At 43.1% G+C, this 16127-nt stretch overlaps 1 protein-coding gene across 4 annotated transcripts in view; it reads left to right on the top strand.

The window, feature by feature from the left end:
• DAAM2 (dishevelled associated activator of morphogenesis 2) overlaps positions 1-16127 on the top strand; it is a 217002-nt gene that overhangs the window by 129842 nt on the left and 71033 nt on the right. For all 4 annotated transcript variants that reach the window (XM_035108128.2, XM_035108129.2, XM_035108127.2 and 1 more), the window contains 3 exons: positions 2010-2084; positions 7226-7320; positions 15512-15845. In XM_035108128.2, the coding sequence (XP_034964019.1) occupies positions 2010-2084; positions 7226-7320; positions 15512-15845 (504 nt within the window). The remainder of the gene's footprint in view (positions 1-2009; positions 2085-7225; positions 7321-15511; positions 15846-16127) is intronic.

Raw genomic sequence — 16127 nt, forward strand, 5'->3', positions numbered from 1 at the left:
GAGAGCAGTAATTTGTGGGCTTCTCCAGACATTCTGATTCTTATAAATGTTCACCCAGCAGCTGGCTAAGAAGAGAGGTCAGATGAGCCATTCTCAAACGGTATGAATAATTGAATCTCAAATACATCCCAAACTCTTTGTGTCTGCAAGAATGGCTTTGGTGGACATAAAAAGGGTTTTCCTGCGTTTGCTGTAGATAGAAGAGCTTATTTGAATAGAAGCTGGTAAATATTGTCTTAACCCATTTCTCACACATTTTGTAAGCTTACTAGAATAAAGGTTGAAGTAGTAAAATGTTTTTACACTTAGAACAAAATCACCCTTGTGATTATTTCTCCTCCTCCTATTCAGTAAAACCTAAAGTCTGGAAGTGGATACAGGGAAATGGGTGTGTGAAATATCTACATCCAATTTGTATTCAGGACTGATATTTAGAAAAGCAATTTTAAATATCATCATCATCATTATTATGTTTCTCAGAGGAAAAAGGAAGACACAGATCTGCATAAAACTTGCATTTGATATGTATAGATGCAAATTTAAAAATAGTAACGATATTTAGGACTCAACACATTACACCATAGTGGGGAAGACAGCAGGTGTAGACTGCAGGCCAGGCGCTGCTAACTATGGATGGTCAACTTCAAGGTTCCTGCTCCCCCTTTGTGTGGTTCCTTATCTTTAAATCATACTTTGCCTCTAAAACAGAGAACTGTCCTTTGACAGCACTTCGAAGTAGAGGACTGTAAAGTAGGACACAAGACCAACCTAGCTCCCCCGACCCTGAAAACAGGGATAAAAAATAGTGGCAAATCCTTACACTAGACTCACAGTATGATTGCTAGTTAATGCATGAAAATTGGTGGAAAAGAAAAGAGAAGATAAATTTAAAAGCTTTCTCTACCTTGCTCATTTATAAATGAGATTCCATAGAAGCATAGCCCTCACTGGAATGACCTTTATTTAAGTAGGCATAGATTTATGTGATTTATGTGAGAGCTGGACCATAAAGAAGGCTGATCGCCAAAGAATTGATGCTTTTGAATTATGGTGCTGGAGGAGACTCTTGAGAGTCCCATGGACTGCAAGAAGATCAAACCTATCCATTCTTAAGGAAATCAGCCCTGAGTGCTCACTGGAAGGACAGATCGTGAAGCTGAGGCTCCAATACTTTGGCCACCTCATGAGAAGAGAAGACTCCCTGGAAAAGACCCTGATGTTGGGAAAGATGGAGGGCACAAGGAGAAGGGGATGACAGAGGACAAGATGGTTGGACCGTGTTCTCGAAGCTACGAACATGAGTTTGACCAAACTGCGGGAGGCAGTGCAAGACAGGAGTGCCTGGCGTGCTATGGTCCACGGGGTCACAAAGAGTCGGACACGACTAAACAACAACAAGATTAGCTCTCTGTGTCTGTTCTTGTATTTGAGTCATGATAAGATTATTATCTAAAAATAATGCACTGGTTATCAACTTTGTATTGTGTGTTTTTGCTATGAACTGAATTTAGATATGCCTGATATGCACGAACAACAATTTTCTGTACAGGGTTTGAACTGCTGGCAGTGGTGATGACCAGGAAACATATCTCAGGTGAAGTCATGATGGATACCTCACTGAAAATGACAACCCAGTGTGTGGCAGCTCTGAAAAAGGCAAAATCCATGTTAGAAATCTTTAGGAAAGGGATTGGAAATAAATTTGTCAGTATCATAATGCCATTACACAAATCTGTGGTTGAGAACATTGTGTACAGTTCTGGCTACCACAGCTTGAAAGGGATGCTGTACAGCTCTGAAAAGTTCAGAAAAGCACAACTCAAATGTTCAGCAAGTTGGAGCAACTCGCCCTGTGAGGAAACATTACAATGGTTGGGATAAGTAAGCTTAGCAGATGACATGACAGAGGTGTGTAAAATTTAGCATGGTGCAAAAAGAAAATAGCTTGGATGGTAATGATTGTGGCAATCTTTTATATATCTCATATAACTCTGATTTTCTCTTTTCAGGAGCAAGAAGACCCTAATAAGCTTGCTACAAGTTGGCCGGACTATTACATTGACCGCATCAACTCCATGGCTGCAGTAAGTAACTTGCAGCATACTGTCGAAAAGTTGCTTTCTCTGAGAATATTGTTACCTTGACCGTTCTGACATAGTGGGTTGTGTAGAGGCACTGTCATATCAATTTTCCCCACTCCCTGATTGTGGTAGGGTCTGGCTTCTCAGAGATATTCTAGACCCCTTCCCTGAATTTTCAGCCTTTGTGAACAGTAGAGTATGTCTCTATTTTCTTTAATTAATTTATGTGTTTCAAAACAAATTACTACAATAATGGTAACGTTCAACTAACTATTAGAGTAGACCCATTTCAATATGGCTAAGTTAGGTCCATTCGTTTCAGTGGGTCTACTCTGAGTCAATACCACCCCTGAACCACCATAAACATTAAACCACTTGTGGAAATCAGGGCTTTTTTTCAGCAGGAACTCACTGAAACTCAGTTCCGGCACCTCTCGGGTGGGCACCATTGCCATTATAAGAGAACGAGGGAGGCATTCATAGTGAGTTCTGGCACCTCTTTTTCTAGAAAAATAGCACTGGTGGAGATAATAAGGAAAAGTGTGCAGGCAATATTCTACCCAGTAGTTTACTAAGTAGTAAACTTGTTTCCACCTTGCAGTGTTCTTGCCAATGAGTGGATAGTCAATGGAAAAACAGTATCTAAAAATATATATATTTGGTTGGAATGTAGGCAGCTGCCTTATACAGAGTCAGAGCATTGGTTCATTTAGCTCAGTACTGCCTCCACTGATTGGCAGGGACTCTCCAGCATTTAATGCAGGAGTCTCTTCCAGTCCTACCTGAAGATGCTGGAGATTGAATCTGGGACCTTTTGCATGCAGCACAAATGCTCTACCACCCAGTTTATAGCCCTTTTGGCTGGTATTATTCCCTCCTTGCCCTCTCACTGAAACATGGAGCCATGGTTGAAGTGGGCCCAGCCAACATGTGCCATCCACATGGTAATCTACTGGAATGGATCTTGGCACCCATGGGTGCTTTTATGGAAATGGTTGCCCTTTGCTTCCCTTGTTTCTTTCCCTCTCTTCCAACAACATGAGCACGTGAACTCTTAGACATTCTGCTTTCTGTCTTCAGTCGTCTAAGCTTAGCAAATCAAATAAACCCATTCCCTGCTTTCCTGTGGAACAGAAAAGTTACCTTTACACCCCCATGTTGCTTTTGGAAGCTTGTCAACATTGGCACTCCTATATATATATATATATATATATATATATATATATATATATGTTTGCAAATGAATGATAGCTTTAGAAGCAGCTCTTTAGAACCACAGCTATCCTGAGCACATGACGTTTAAAAGTGTGTGTGTGTGTGTGTGTGTCAGAGGTCAACAATACAGCTGTTACACATTTATTTTTCATGGTTTGGAAATGATTTGCTTGCAGCACAAGAACTTTATAGATCAGGAAAAAAAATACATCATTCAGCACATCTCAGAGATGGATGCTCAATCTACTCAGGTCATTTTCATTTGCTTCTCTCTGCAAATGAAATGATAATGATAGGGAACAACAACAAAAAGATGGAACAGTGTAATCCTGTGTGTGCCTGCTCAGAAGCAAGTCTCATTGAGTTCAGTGAGATTTACTCTCAGGTGAGGGTGTAGAGAATTGCAGTTCAAATTAAGGTGCAGGCAGATTAAAAGGAATGAGGAGATAGCAGGTCTAGATGGTGATGAGTTTGCAATGTGCTCTGAGATGTAGATGGGGCTACACTCCCTCTGATGGGGCAGATATGTATATTGGGGGGGGGTACTTCTGGATGCCTCACTGTCCTTTGAGGCTGGAGTGGGCTCAGTGATATGGAGTGTCTTCCATCAGCTTTGAACGATATGCCAACCTCCCCTGTCTGGACAGGATTGAGACACCTCCTAAAGACCCATCTTTTTAAGCAGGCATTTCCTGACTTGTAAGATCATTAATATTTAACTGTATGTTTTAGAGATGGCTTCTCTGTTTTTACGGATGCATTTATTTCCATTTTGGGTTTCACATGTCGTATATACATTTCCCTTTTCCAATCTTACTGTGTTTTATGTAAATTGTTTAGGGATTCTGCATATTAAGCCGTATATAAATATTATTGGTTATGATGATGGTGCTGCTCCTGCCCGCTAGTGCTAGCTGCAGAGGTTGAGTAGACCACCTTCCTACCACACTCCGTCTTTGATAGGGTCGTTTTAGCAATCCCCATCGAAGTGGTGTCAGGTAAGCACCACCCCTAGAAAGCTAAGGTGACAAAGTCACTATGTGAAGGTTTTATTCTTTTTTAATTAAAGGTAAAGGTAAAGGGGCCCCTGACCATCAGGTCCAGTCGTGTCCGACTCTGGGGTTGCGGCGCTGATCTCGCTCTATAGGCCAAGGGAGCCAGCGTTTCTCCGCAGACAGGTTCCGGGTCATGTGGCCAGCATGACAAAGCTGCTTCTGGCGAACCAGAGCAGCACACGGAAACGGTGTTTACCTTCCCGCCGTAGCGGTCCCTATTTATCTACTTGCACTTTGATGTGCTTTTGAACTGCTAGGTGGGCAGGCGCTGGGACCGAGCAACGGCAGCTCACCCCGTTGCAGGGATTCGAACCGCCGACCTTCTGATCAGCAAGCCCTAGACTCTGTGGTTTAACCCACAGCGCCACCTGGGTCCCTTTTTCTTTTTTAATTATTTGCATATAAATTGCCATGAAGTCATTTCGTTGTGTGGTCACAAGACTGTAATGACAGAGCAGTCATGTGACCACACAATGAAATGACTTCATGGTAATGAAGTGAAACAGTTGTGGAGGCCAAGACTGTGTAGGAGTGAGAACTTTTTGCTGGCAACAGCAATTATAATTGTCTATAATTATCCCAGAATGCTGGGATTATTTGGCTCTGTTTGGTTTTGGATTCAAGCATCCTTCAATTTCAACAAAGCTCTAGTTGGATACTCAGGGCACCCTAAATCATAGGGATAATAAAATTCAATATATGAGTGTTTCAAAAGTGGGCACTGGTGGTTCAACCGCCTTCCCCAGCGCTGCAGAAAAAAATAGGGTGCTGATAAGTCCCTGCAGAAAGGAATACAAATTTAGCTCCGGATCACATTCTGACGAAACTGTCATTGAGATAGTATCTTCCCACCTCCACCCTGCCCCCCAAAGAAGCATAATTCTCTAGGACAGGAATAGGGAACCTGTGGCCCACAGATATTGCTGGATTCCAACTCCCATCAGCTCCAGACACCATGGCTGTTGGACAAGGAGGTTGGAAGCTGGAGGGCCACAGGTCACATGGCATGCTAGAGTGCTTCAGTCTTGTTTTGTTTCTGGCTTTGCGGAAGGGATGCCGGCACAACGTTATTTCCTTGTTTTCTATCAGTTGCTCTCCCTTAGAGGAGGAGGAGGAGGCTTGCTCCGCTTATAAGGTTGCCAGACTCAATAGAGGACAGGACTTCTGTGCCTTTAACTGCCCTGCTCTCTTTTGAGTCTGGAAACCTTAAAGAGAAACCAGCAGGCCCTTTGCTTGGAAATTAAACAAAGGGTCTGCTGGTTTCTCTTTAAGGTTTCCAGACTCAAAAGAGAGCAGGGCAATTAAAGGCACAGAAGTCCTGTCCTCTATTGAGTCGGGCAACCCTATCCACTTAACTGAGCAAATTTGACTTTAGCGTGAATCAGTGAATGTATCTCCCTGGAGTTAAATCTAGTTCCCGGTCCCAGCTGCAGAGTATATAAGAGTTACATTGCTTCATCAACTGACCACCCTGAAGATTTGACATGTGTTGGCACGGCATGAATTGCAAGCACAAAGTGACACAGAAGGGCTCATGGAGAAGCGGGGAGTGGGGCAAAGAGGCTCTCCAAGGAAAGTGAGATTTTATCTGATTTGTGCTGAACACTGCATGAAAGACTTCGCTGTTTGTAAGATGTTATTATAAGTGTCTTGGAAGGACGGAGCATGGTTGTTTCTTCAAGCTCGCCTTAGCTTTCATCACAGTATATTCATTCAAAATGGACCCAAAGTGAAAAACAAGATGTGCTCAGCAGATTTACTCAGAAATGAGTTGCATTGAATTCAACAGGGCTTCCATTCCTTTGGGATTTTCTTTTAACCTAATAACCACTCTTAGGATTGCAGCTTTGGTTAGGGCCAAACCAAATGATGCTTTAGCTCTGTATCTGTGCTCCTAAGCACATGGTTCTTCTTCTTGTTGTTGTTGTTGTTTTAAAAGGTCAGCTTACCCTCTAAATGGTCAGGGGGTGATGCTGCCTGGCCCTGTCCTCTTCGCAATCCAGCTCTTAGCATTGGTGCCGGGGTGAAAGGCCTGGCCAGCGTGGCTTTGCCTGTGGAGTTGCATACTAGCCAGGACTCCAAATTGGCCAATCCAGGCAGGCTACTGTGCAGGCCCTCCCCAGGGGTGGAGTCAACTGTGCCTGTGAGCAACACTTGGGTCCATGCTTGGGGAATAAATAGAGATCTGCCAGGCCTCCTCACCCAATTCGTTGCCAGATCTCCTTCCCTCAGATATTGACTGTTTGTGCATGCATGACCTTGCTATAGACTTCATTGGCTGTCTGTTCGGAGCTGGGCAGTAATTTTCCCACTTGACAAATTGGCTCTGGCCCTGTGGTTTTTGCCTACCTCATTGCAATCTAGGTGCCTGATCCAGTTTGGGATCCTAGTTCTAGGAGGTTAGGGGGATTTTCCTACTGTGGTCCTAATCTGTGTTGGGGGTCCCATACTGGTATTTGCAAAGGGGTGAAAACTCCCAAGTAAAGTGCATGGGGGTCTCCCCCTTATCTAAATTGCTTATGCTGGAGGCACATACTGAATCAGGACCTTGGGTGGTGGGGTAGAAGGAGATTAAAATCCGCACACTGGAATTCTGATCCATATCAGCCACCCCACAGTGTCCATTTGGTTAAAAGCAACAACGTTGCACTTACAAGACACAGACTTCTTTGGTCCTTAGGCAGAAGCTCATTTTTATCCAGCTTTGTTACTGGGGAGGACTTTGCTTTCTTGGTGAGCTTCCCAGCAGCATCTCCAGTTTAGTTTGGCAAAAAGCTCTCGTGGGTGAATCCTGAGTTGCTCAGTAGCCTCAGATTTCTCTGAACTTTCGTCCAGTGCTGAATTTGTAACTGTTTCTTTGCCTCGTCCAAACAGATGCAGACCTTGTATGCATTTGATGAAGAAGAAACGGAAATGAGGAATAAAATAGTTGAAGACTTGAAGACAGCTCTGAGGACTCAGCCCATGAGGTAATTATCCATCCTCTCTCCCCACACCACACACTTCTTGGGCCATGAGCTGAGATCAGCTAACACGGAGAAGTATAGTGTTTTGACTGTTCTCTTAATTTGGTTCTCTAAAATCACAGAGGGAGTGTAGTTGTCATGACTGTGGAGAAAAGTTCTTTTCTCTCTGAGGTTAACCAGTATGGAACTGTTGAAGGGATGGGGGAAGCTCAGGGAATCTGCACGGCTGCATTCAAACCTGCCAACTTTCCTCTGGATCTAAAATACGGCAGTGATTCTTAAACCACATGCCGTCATCATAAGCTTCTTCCTTTTTGAACCTGATAGATCTTCCATGTCAACCATCCCTCAGTCCGCACGTGGGTGTGTCCACCAGTCTAGTTTCAAGTGGGACAAAATGAGGGGAAAGGTAGGAAAGAGAGAGAGAAAGGGCATGGAAGAAAAAAAGAGAACATGAAAAAAGAAGTGCCCCATGCATATTTGGTTCTGGCTTTGCCCATAGCTGGATCCAGCTGCACCCACCCCCCCAGTCCCTGACAGATTGCCCCCAGGACAATGTGATGCACAACAGAAGAAATGTTTCCTGCCTCTGCACTCAACCATATTAACGTTATCCACCTGGGTCCTACACTATACTGCTACTCTTTCCTCACCTGTCCATTTGTGCATGGAATTTTCTGAAAATCTTGAGGTTGAGCTTATCATGCGGAAGGATTTTTCCAGTTCCTGCCTTACTCCTTGATCTCGGCGGAAAGGAGTTCCACTAAAAAATGCAAGCAATTATCACATATTTTATACTCATAAAATGATGCTAGACCTAATGAAATGAATGGACTCATGCTACTCGTGCCTATTAATTTCAGTGGGTCTCCTTTGAGCATGACAAACATTGGATGCAGCCTTTTATATACATTTTTTGGTGTATAATTTTGCATCTTATTAGCTGGGATTGTTTTTTTAACCCAACAAATGCACGAGGGGCTTGGGTATAAGTGAGCACTTGATGCAAGAAGCATTCTGATGTGAGCAAACTTGATAATGTGGCAACTACCAAATTCCTTATATATTAAAATGGATTATTCCTCCATCCTACTCCTTCTGATAACCTGCTCTACCACTTCTCCCTTTACTTCATACATAATCTCCAACTCAAGGCACCTGGGCCAACAGCAGCCACGGACTAAGTTTTTGCCTGTCAGTATTCTAGTAGTTTGCAAATAACACTTTGTGAAACTCTGTGCCTAGACCAGCAAATCATGGGGAATTATATTCTCTTCTTTACAGGCTTCTTCTCTCCAGCCAGGCAAATATATTCATATAGGTATATTTGCAATTCATATTGCATTCTTTGCAGTTATTCTAAATGGTGAACATGCTCCCCCCCTTATTTTTGGTCATTAGCGGGTGGGCTCCCTGTCTTCTCTGATCAAGTGCAGACTTCATTCATATTTTATAGGATTGTAAAGTGATAAAGGAGCAGGCCAATCCAGAGGTTTACTAAATTAATAGGCGTAAAATATAATACAATCTGTTTGCAATCTTGTTAGGCTGCAGTAACTAATGAAGTGCTGTTAAAATCAGCTTAGCAACAGCCTGGAAGCTATCCCAATTGTCTAGTATAATAAAGGAAAAAATAGTAATTAGGGGTATAAACATGTTTGCTGAGATGGAAGAAGCGTAATACTATTTATGTAAACAAAACAGTTGTAAAAAAAGTGGACAGGCAGAATCTACATCACATAATAATAATAATAATACAGTGGTACCTCGGTTTGCAAACGCAATCCGTTCTGCGGAGGCGTTCGCTTGCCCGAGGTATTCGCTCGCCGAAGGCATGCTTCGTGTGCGCGAAGCGCCGATAGAGTGTTTTGTGCATGTGCGAGCTGTGCAGATCGCATCTGCGCATCCAACACCGCGGAACCCGGATTTAAACACTTCCAGGTCTGCAGCGTTCGGAAACGGAGGTTTTCGTAAACGGGGGTAGTTGTAAACCGAGGTTCCACTGTAGTAGTAGTAGTAATAATAATAATAATAATAATAATAATAATAATTTACTTATACCCTGCCCATCTGGCTGGGTTTCCCCAGCCACTCTGGGCAGCTCCTAACAGAAAATTAAAAGCACAATAAAACATCAAACATTAAAATCTTCCCTAAACAGGGCTGCCTTCAGATGTCTTTTAAAAGTAAGATAGTTGCTTATTTCCTTGACATCTGGTGGGAGGGTGTTCTACAGGGCGGGCACCACTACTGAGAAGTCCCTCTGCCTGGTTCCCTGTAACATCACTTCTCGCAGGGAAGGAGCATAGAAAGAAGCCATTGTCTATCCAGCTCAGTATTCTCTCCCCTGATTGGCAGCAGCTCTCCAGGGTTTCAAACAGGAGACAATTCCAGCCCTGCCTGAAGATGCCAGGGATTGAATTTGGGACCTTCTGTATATAAAGAGATGCTACAGCACTACCCTTGTTGCTTGTTATTATTTAATATTAATAAGATTTTTCATTTGTAACTAATGGCGCCTAATGGCCATTAGTCAGCTGCTGCTTTTTGCATCATGCTCAAAAGAGAATCATAGAATCATAGAGTTGGAAGAGACCACAAGGGCCATCCAGTCCAACCCCTGCCAAGCAGGAACCACCATCAAAGCATTCTTGACATATGCCTGTCAAGCCTCTGCTTAAAGACCTCCAAAGAAGGAGACCCCACCACACTCCTTGGTAGCAAATCCCACTGCCAAACAGCTCTTACTGTCAGGAAGTTCTTCCTAATGTTTAGGTGGAACCTTCTTTCTTGTAGTTTGAATCCATTGCTTCGTGTCCGCTTCTCTGGAGCAGCAGAAAACAATCTTTCTCCCTCCTCCATATGAAGAGAAGAAAAATGTTCCCACTTGGTCCTTATACTAAGCATGGGGGCATCTCACCTCCACAGCCTCCATTCACCATGCTATTCCATCACTCCCGGGAAGTCTTTTTTTATATATAGAAAGGCTCCTCTTTGTGAAATCTGTGGGAGTGGGGTATGGGAATTCTCCACTCAAGGGCAGCTCCCCCCACCCCCAAGCATTGCATTGGCTGGCTACTCCCGACAGCAGGCATTTATTTCCACTGTTTATAACAGCCCTCATGAGTGTCAGCACCAGCACCCACAAACTGTCACATAAAGTCTTTGCTCTTAAATCGCTGGCTACAACCCTAAGTACTTCTCTTCCCCCCCCCCCGCTTCTCCTTCGTAGCTATAGCCAAGCTAAATTTTGAGCTAAGTCCCCACGTCTCAACTAATTTCCAGTGACTCAATGTGTAGGTTGCCAAGTGGGCTGTGTGCCAGTGACTGATGAGTGAGCCAGTTCCCTCTTTAATGGGAAGGCTGCAGTGGAGGGACCCTTAGCTGCATCAGATCCCATTCGTGAGCCGCTTCGTACAGAGGCCATCAAAATACTAGGCTTGGAATTGAAGAAGAAAGCTTACTGTTTGGAGTCCCTTCAGTGCTTCCTTGATAGTAGCACTGTATACTTAGAAGCTGTAAAGTTACCCAGCTGATGGAATCTGGGGTACCCACAGCAGTGTCTAGATCAGAGAGAGAGAGAGACTTGGGATCTTCCAAAAGTTGTCATCAGCCCCAGCCAGCAATGTCTGTTGGTCAGGAGTGATGATGGAAGCTGAGCCATCTGAAAGGTCACAGGTTTCCTCGGATGTGAGGGCGATCTGGCTGCGACACCTGTCACTCCATTAATCACCAGGGTTGATTTGGCTGATTCGGTGGAAGAGGACGACCATCCCAGATAGAAGGAGTGTACCGGTCTTCTGAAAGGTCACAGGTTTCCTGTCCCTGACCCCGATGCTCATTTTCTAATCATGCCTGTTTCATTGGTGGCTAAGCTTTGCGCATCATGTTCATCTCTAAATCCTTGCAATAATAATTGCCAACTTTGGGTAGAGTTTATATGGCCTGCTGACTTAATTAGAATTTAGATTGTGCATCTACTGCCAAAGAAGGCCAACCTTTGTACTGAGAAAAATCAGAATTGTGTACTTGGAATAATTGCAGCAAATCAAGCACATCTGCAGAATCTATTATGTTTCCAAGATCTTTTTGGATTGTGGGAGCAAAAGCTAAGATGACTGGAAAGAGCATGGGATGTGTGCATCAGTGGACATGTTGAGGTTCAAAGCCGTGGAGAAATTGTGGGGGGTGATGGAAACCCTGTGGAGTTTAGTATTTCATACAGGATGCTAAAACCCTTAAGCAGTCTCTCTTCTGTGCATTTTGAGTTTTCACCCACTGTTCCCAAACTGTTCTCTACATCCAGCTGATTCTTGATTTTGTTTTGAGGGGCTTCATAAAGGGCTGTTTTCTGGAGGGAAATCTCTAATTGAGATGAATCTTGGACACACACATGGCTGAGGTTTAGTGACAAAGGAATAAATGGACCAGGCTGCATCATATTTATTTGATGGGGGTGTTCCCTCCCCACCCACTGAAGCCCTTTATTCTTTTTAAGAGTCAGACCCGGCAGTTAGAGAGATGCCATGTTCATGGTACATGGTACAGCCTGGTTCACTTGGTTACTTTTTCTTTATACTGAGAACCATAGATCCATCCCGGTCTAAAATTTCTCCCTGGACAGTGAACAGGCCCTTTGGGATGTAAGTGTCATAACAGAATCAACTTTTGAGAGCAGCAGCTGAATGCATCCCTCAATTAGGAAAAAAAAAACCTATCGTACAACATAAGACACTATGTGTGCTTCAGCTTTAAGGCACAGTAACAGATTGGCTCAATTACCACATTGCTTAGGGACAAACCCACAATAAAATGAAGGAAACGATTGGAAGGAAGTGAAATTTTCCCTGTGAGTTGCCGCCATAAACAACGGGGGTTATAAAAAAAATAAAATAGGCTAGAAGCATATGGGAAAGCTGTACTGTTGCTCCTGTTAGTCATCAATAGATCTTGGAGAGGCAGAGTAAAGTGAAAAAGATTAAAAAAGAAGAAGAAGAAGCTCTGGTTGGGAACAGGCAGGACCTTGAGGGATTGCAACAGAGCTTTTGTAAAGAAAATGGAAAGGTGTCAAGAAAGTGAGTTTCCCCACCTGTTGCCAAGAAATATTTCCACCCTCTTCTATTTTTAAGGACAGAGGACTGCATCCTTTATTTTGGCTGCGTTTTGCCTTGTCACACTTCTGATAACCTCTGCTCTATCTGGTAGATTAAGCTTGCTCCGTTGCCAAATTCAGGAAGGGCAGAGATCCAGGATTTGTTAGTGGTGTGCTTGCCTTCTGGTGTAAAGGATCTTTGCTTCAGCTAGCCTGGGAAACTTTGCTTTGACTGCGGGTAGGCTGGGAATATCCTGCCTTCCATACACCCTCATCCTTTACTAGCAGTGCCACTTCTCACATGGAGGTTGTGGCAGGATTTATGTAGGTACCACTTCCGCCAGCTAGTTTTGCAGTGTGTACAGGGAAGTGGTGGCCTGTCTTTCCCCCAGAATATGTCCGATTTAAAACAGTTCACCCTAGTGCAGCTTTAAGGAGCAGATTAACTAGTAAACCCTGCTTCTAAGTGGGATCTCTTGTAACTGAATACTCCTTCATACAAAACAGTTCCATGTTTCATGCATGTAGAAAGCCAGGATATTAGGGAGAAGGTAGGACTAGAACCCCTTTTTCTGGCTTTCTAGTTTTTTTATGTGTGGGGTTTATTCTTTCTATTATTGAGGAACATTCAGTTATGGAAGTCCCACCTACACTCTGAAGAGGTATAACCCCCAAACCTTTTTATACCACCAATCCTATAGCAATATACAGTATGTGAGAGCTAGGCTTAAATCTGCTAAGCAGCGGATTAAAGTGGCAGCTCACAACTGGAGTGTCTTTAAAAATTTTTTTATTTATTTGGTTTTTCAGATTAAAATTTTCCAGTCACATATCCAACATACAGTATCGAAACAAAATTCCAAAGAATCTCCTGGACTTCCCTTCTCCCCTTTGTGGTCCTATTGTTAACCATTTCCTCCTGCGTCTTTTATAATCAAATCTTTTACCCCTCCATTGTGTCCAAACTTCACCATTAAACTACAAGTATTATGCCAATCCTACTAATGATTTTAACTGTTTGCAATGGTTTTTAAGGATAAGTTCTACATTTCCCCTATTCCTTATTTAAATTTTGGTATTCCTGATTTCTGATTCTTCCGGTCATTTTAGCCATTTCAGCATAATCCATCAGCTTGATCTGCCATTCTTCTCTGCAAAACTGGAGTGTCAGGCAGATGTATTGGCTTTGCTTTACGCTAGCCTTCTGCAGCCTGATGCCCTCCAGATATTTTGAACAACAAAACTCCTCTCATCCTCCAGCCAACACGGCCCAGAGGTCAGGAATTACGGGAGTTATAATCCAAAGTATCTGGAGAGCACCAAGTTGGAAAAGGCCACTCTGTGCCACAGTTAGGTCCATGGCCCATCTCTTCTTGCTCAGGCATGCCATAAACTCCTTGTGACATCCATGCCACAAATTGGCCCCACCCTGTTTAGGTCATAGAGAATAACATGTAAAAAGGTTCATGCCATACACTGCATATATTGAACCTTAAAAACCATGGCAGAAGCACAAATTCATTTAGAGGCCCAGGTGCAAATGCGAAGATGCTCCTTAAATGAGTGAACTGCATATCTCACACCAAACAACTTCTGCCTTTTCTGGAGATGAGAAATGCAAGACTTCAAAATGTTCCACTCGTTGCTTAAATCAGCTGAGACTGGAAGTGAGTCCTGTTTTTCTCAACAGATTATCACTTCACTGCCATTTAACACATTTCTGTGTAACTATTTGTGGTATTTGTGTTTTCTCTCAAGTCTTGCCTGCATGGACCAATTTTTAAAGTTCAGGCTTAAAGCGGCACCAGAACCTCATACTGAACGTATTTTGGTTTTGCCTGGTTTCTGGAACGAAACCAACTGGATGAAGTTGCTAAAGGGATAGATCATAAGACAGTCAGCCAATCTGGCCCAAGTTCTACACAGACTCTCCAATGTCCTTGTTGGAGCGAAGAGAGCATACCCCAGATCCCATATTACTGGTGTATATTTTGTTTATATATATTATGGGAGCAAAAGCAAAGCTTATAAATAGTGTATATGTAATATGTTAAGGAGGCAATCCAAAACAATAGGATGTTTTGGAGTTGAGTGATCTGCTGCTGCCAAGTCTCAAAACTGCAAATATGTGAATTAGATACAGTGCAACCCTATACAAGATGCAACCACTGTGCCAGAAACACTGAAAATGTGTCGGCTCCATCCTTGGCTTGAATGGCTTCATACTGCTGATTTCCATTTCGAAGGCACTTATCAATGAGTTACAATCATTTCTCTCTCTCTCCCTCTTTCAGAATTGAGCTATTTGTTTTATTCATTACACGGCTAAAGCTATAAAGCAGGGATTGGGAACCTGTGGCTTTCCAGATGTTGTTGGATGTAGGCAGCATGGCCAATGGTTGGGGTTGATGGGAATTGTACTCCAGCCACATCTGGACATCTAGAGATTCTCTGTTGCTTATCAAAAAACTTCCACCTTTCAATTTGTAAGGGGTTTGTCCTCAATTGTTGCCAAGCACAAAGTAGTTCTTAAACCATTCAAACCTAACCATGGACATTTTGCTTGATTGCAATGTTTGTAGTAATGAATAACACATACTTCTTGGAATCTTCTGCTGCAAGTCTATAATTAGGCTAGGCAAACAGCATGTGGTAAAATTCTTCCTGGATTGCACATCACCTCAAACTGGAGGTGAGCAAATGCATGAATGAATGCTTTCCCAGATAAAACAATGTGCGTAGAAATTAGTTGCGAAGGAAAATATTCTAGCTTAATTATTCTTCTCTGAGTTTTTCCACAAGTAGCTCCCTCCGGCGCCACCACATACAGGGGAATGTCCAAATACATGCTGTCAAGACCCCAACGTGGTGCGGTAAAGAGGCAATTTTACTATTTGATCTGATGCTGATGTGACCTGGCCCTAATGCGTAAACATTTTATTTCATTCTTTATACTGCTGATGAAAAGGTTGCGAGGATCCTCAGGTTACACTTGTATATATGATTTTTTTCCCCCAGAGTAATGTGATAAATTAGTTGTTCAGTTCTCTATTCCTACACACAGGGCCTTGATATTATTTTCCTCTTGTTGCCTCCATTCAGGTTTGTGACGAGATTTATTGAGTTGGATGGCCTGACCTGCTTGCTGAACTTCCTGAAGAGCATGGACTATGAGACATCCGAGAGCCGCATACACACATCCGTTATAGGGTGTATCAAGGCTCTGATGAACAACTCCCAGGGACGGGCACATGTCCTGGCCCATCCAGAAAGCATCAATATAATCTCTCAGAGTTTACGGACTGAGAACATAAAAACCAAGATTGCTGTGCTGGAGATCCTCGGGGCAGTTTGCCTAGTGCCTGGAGGTCACAAGAAGGTTCTACAGGCCATGCTTCACTACCAGGTTTATGCAGCAGAGAGGACAAGATTCCAGGTAAATCTAACATTTGGAGCAAACCATTGCAGATGCTATGTTACGTTTGGGCTCCTGATTATTTTAATGTTTATAAAGCAGAATCAGACAGAATCGGAAGACAGAAAGCTCCAATGGGAGCTTCCCCACCACAACATCACTAATTGAAGCAGATACCAAGGTACTTTTGCTGTACTCATGGCCCTTCTCTGTGTACTGTGCTCTTGATACAATTTCCCACCCTAGGATTAATGTTTTAAAATCCCACAAAGTGGCTACAAGCCACACAATGAGTATAACATA

The sequence above is a fragment of the Zootoca vivipara genome, chromosome 3, assembly GCF_963506605.1.
Source record: "Zootoca vivipara chromosome 3, rZooViv1.1, whole genome shotgun sequence".
Classification (NCBI taxonomy): domain Eukaryota; kingdom Metazoa; phylum Chordata; class Lepidosauria; order Squamata; family Lacertidae; genus Zootoca; species Zootoca vivipara.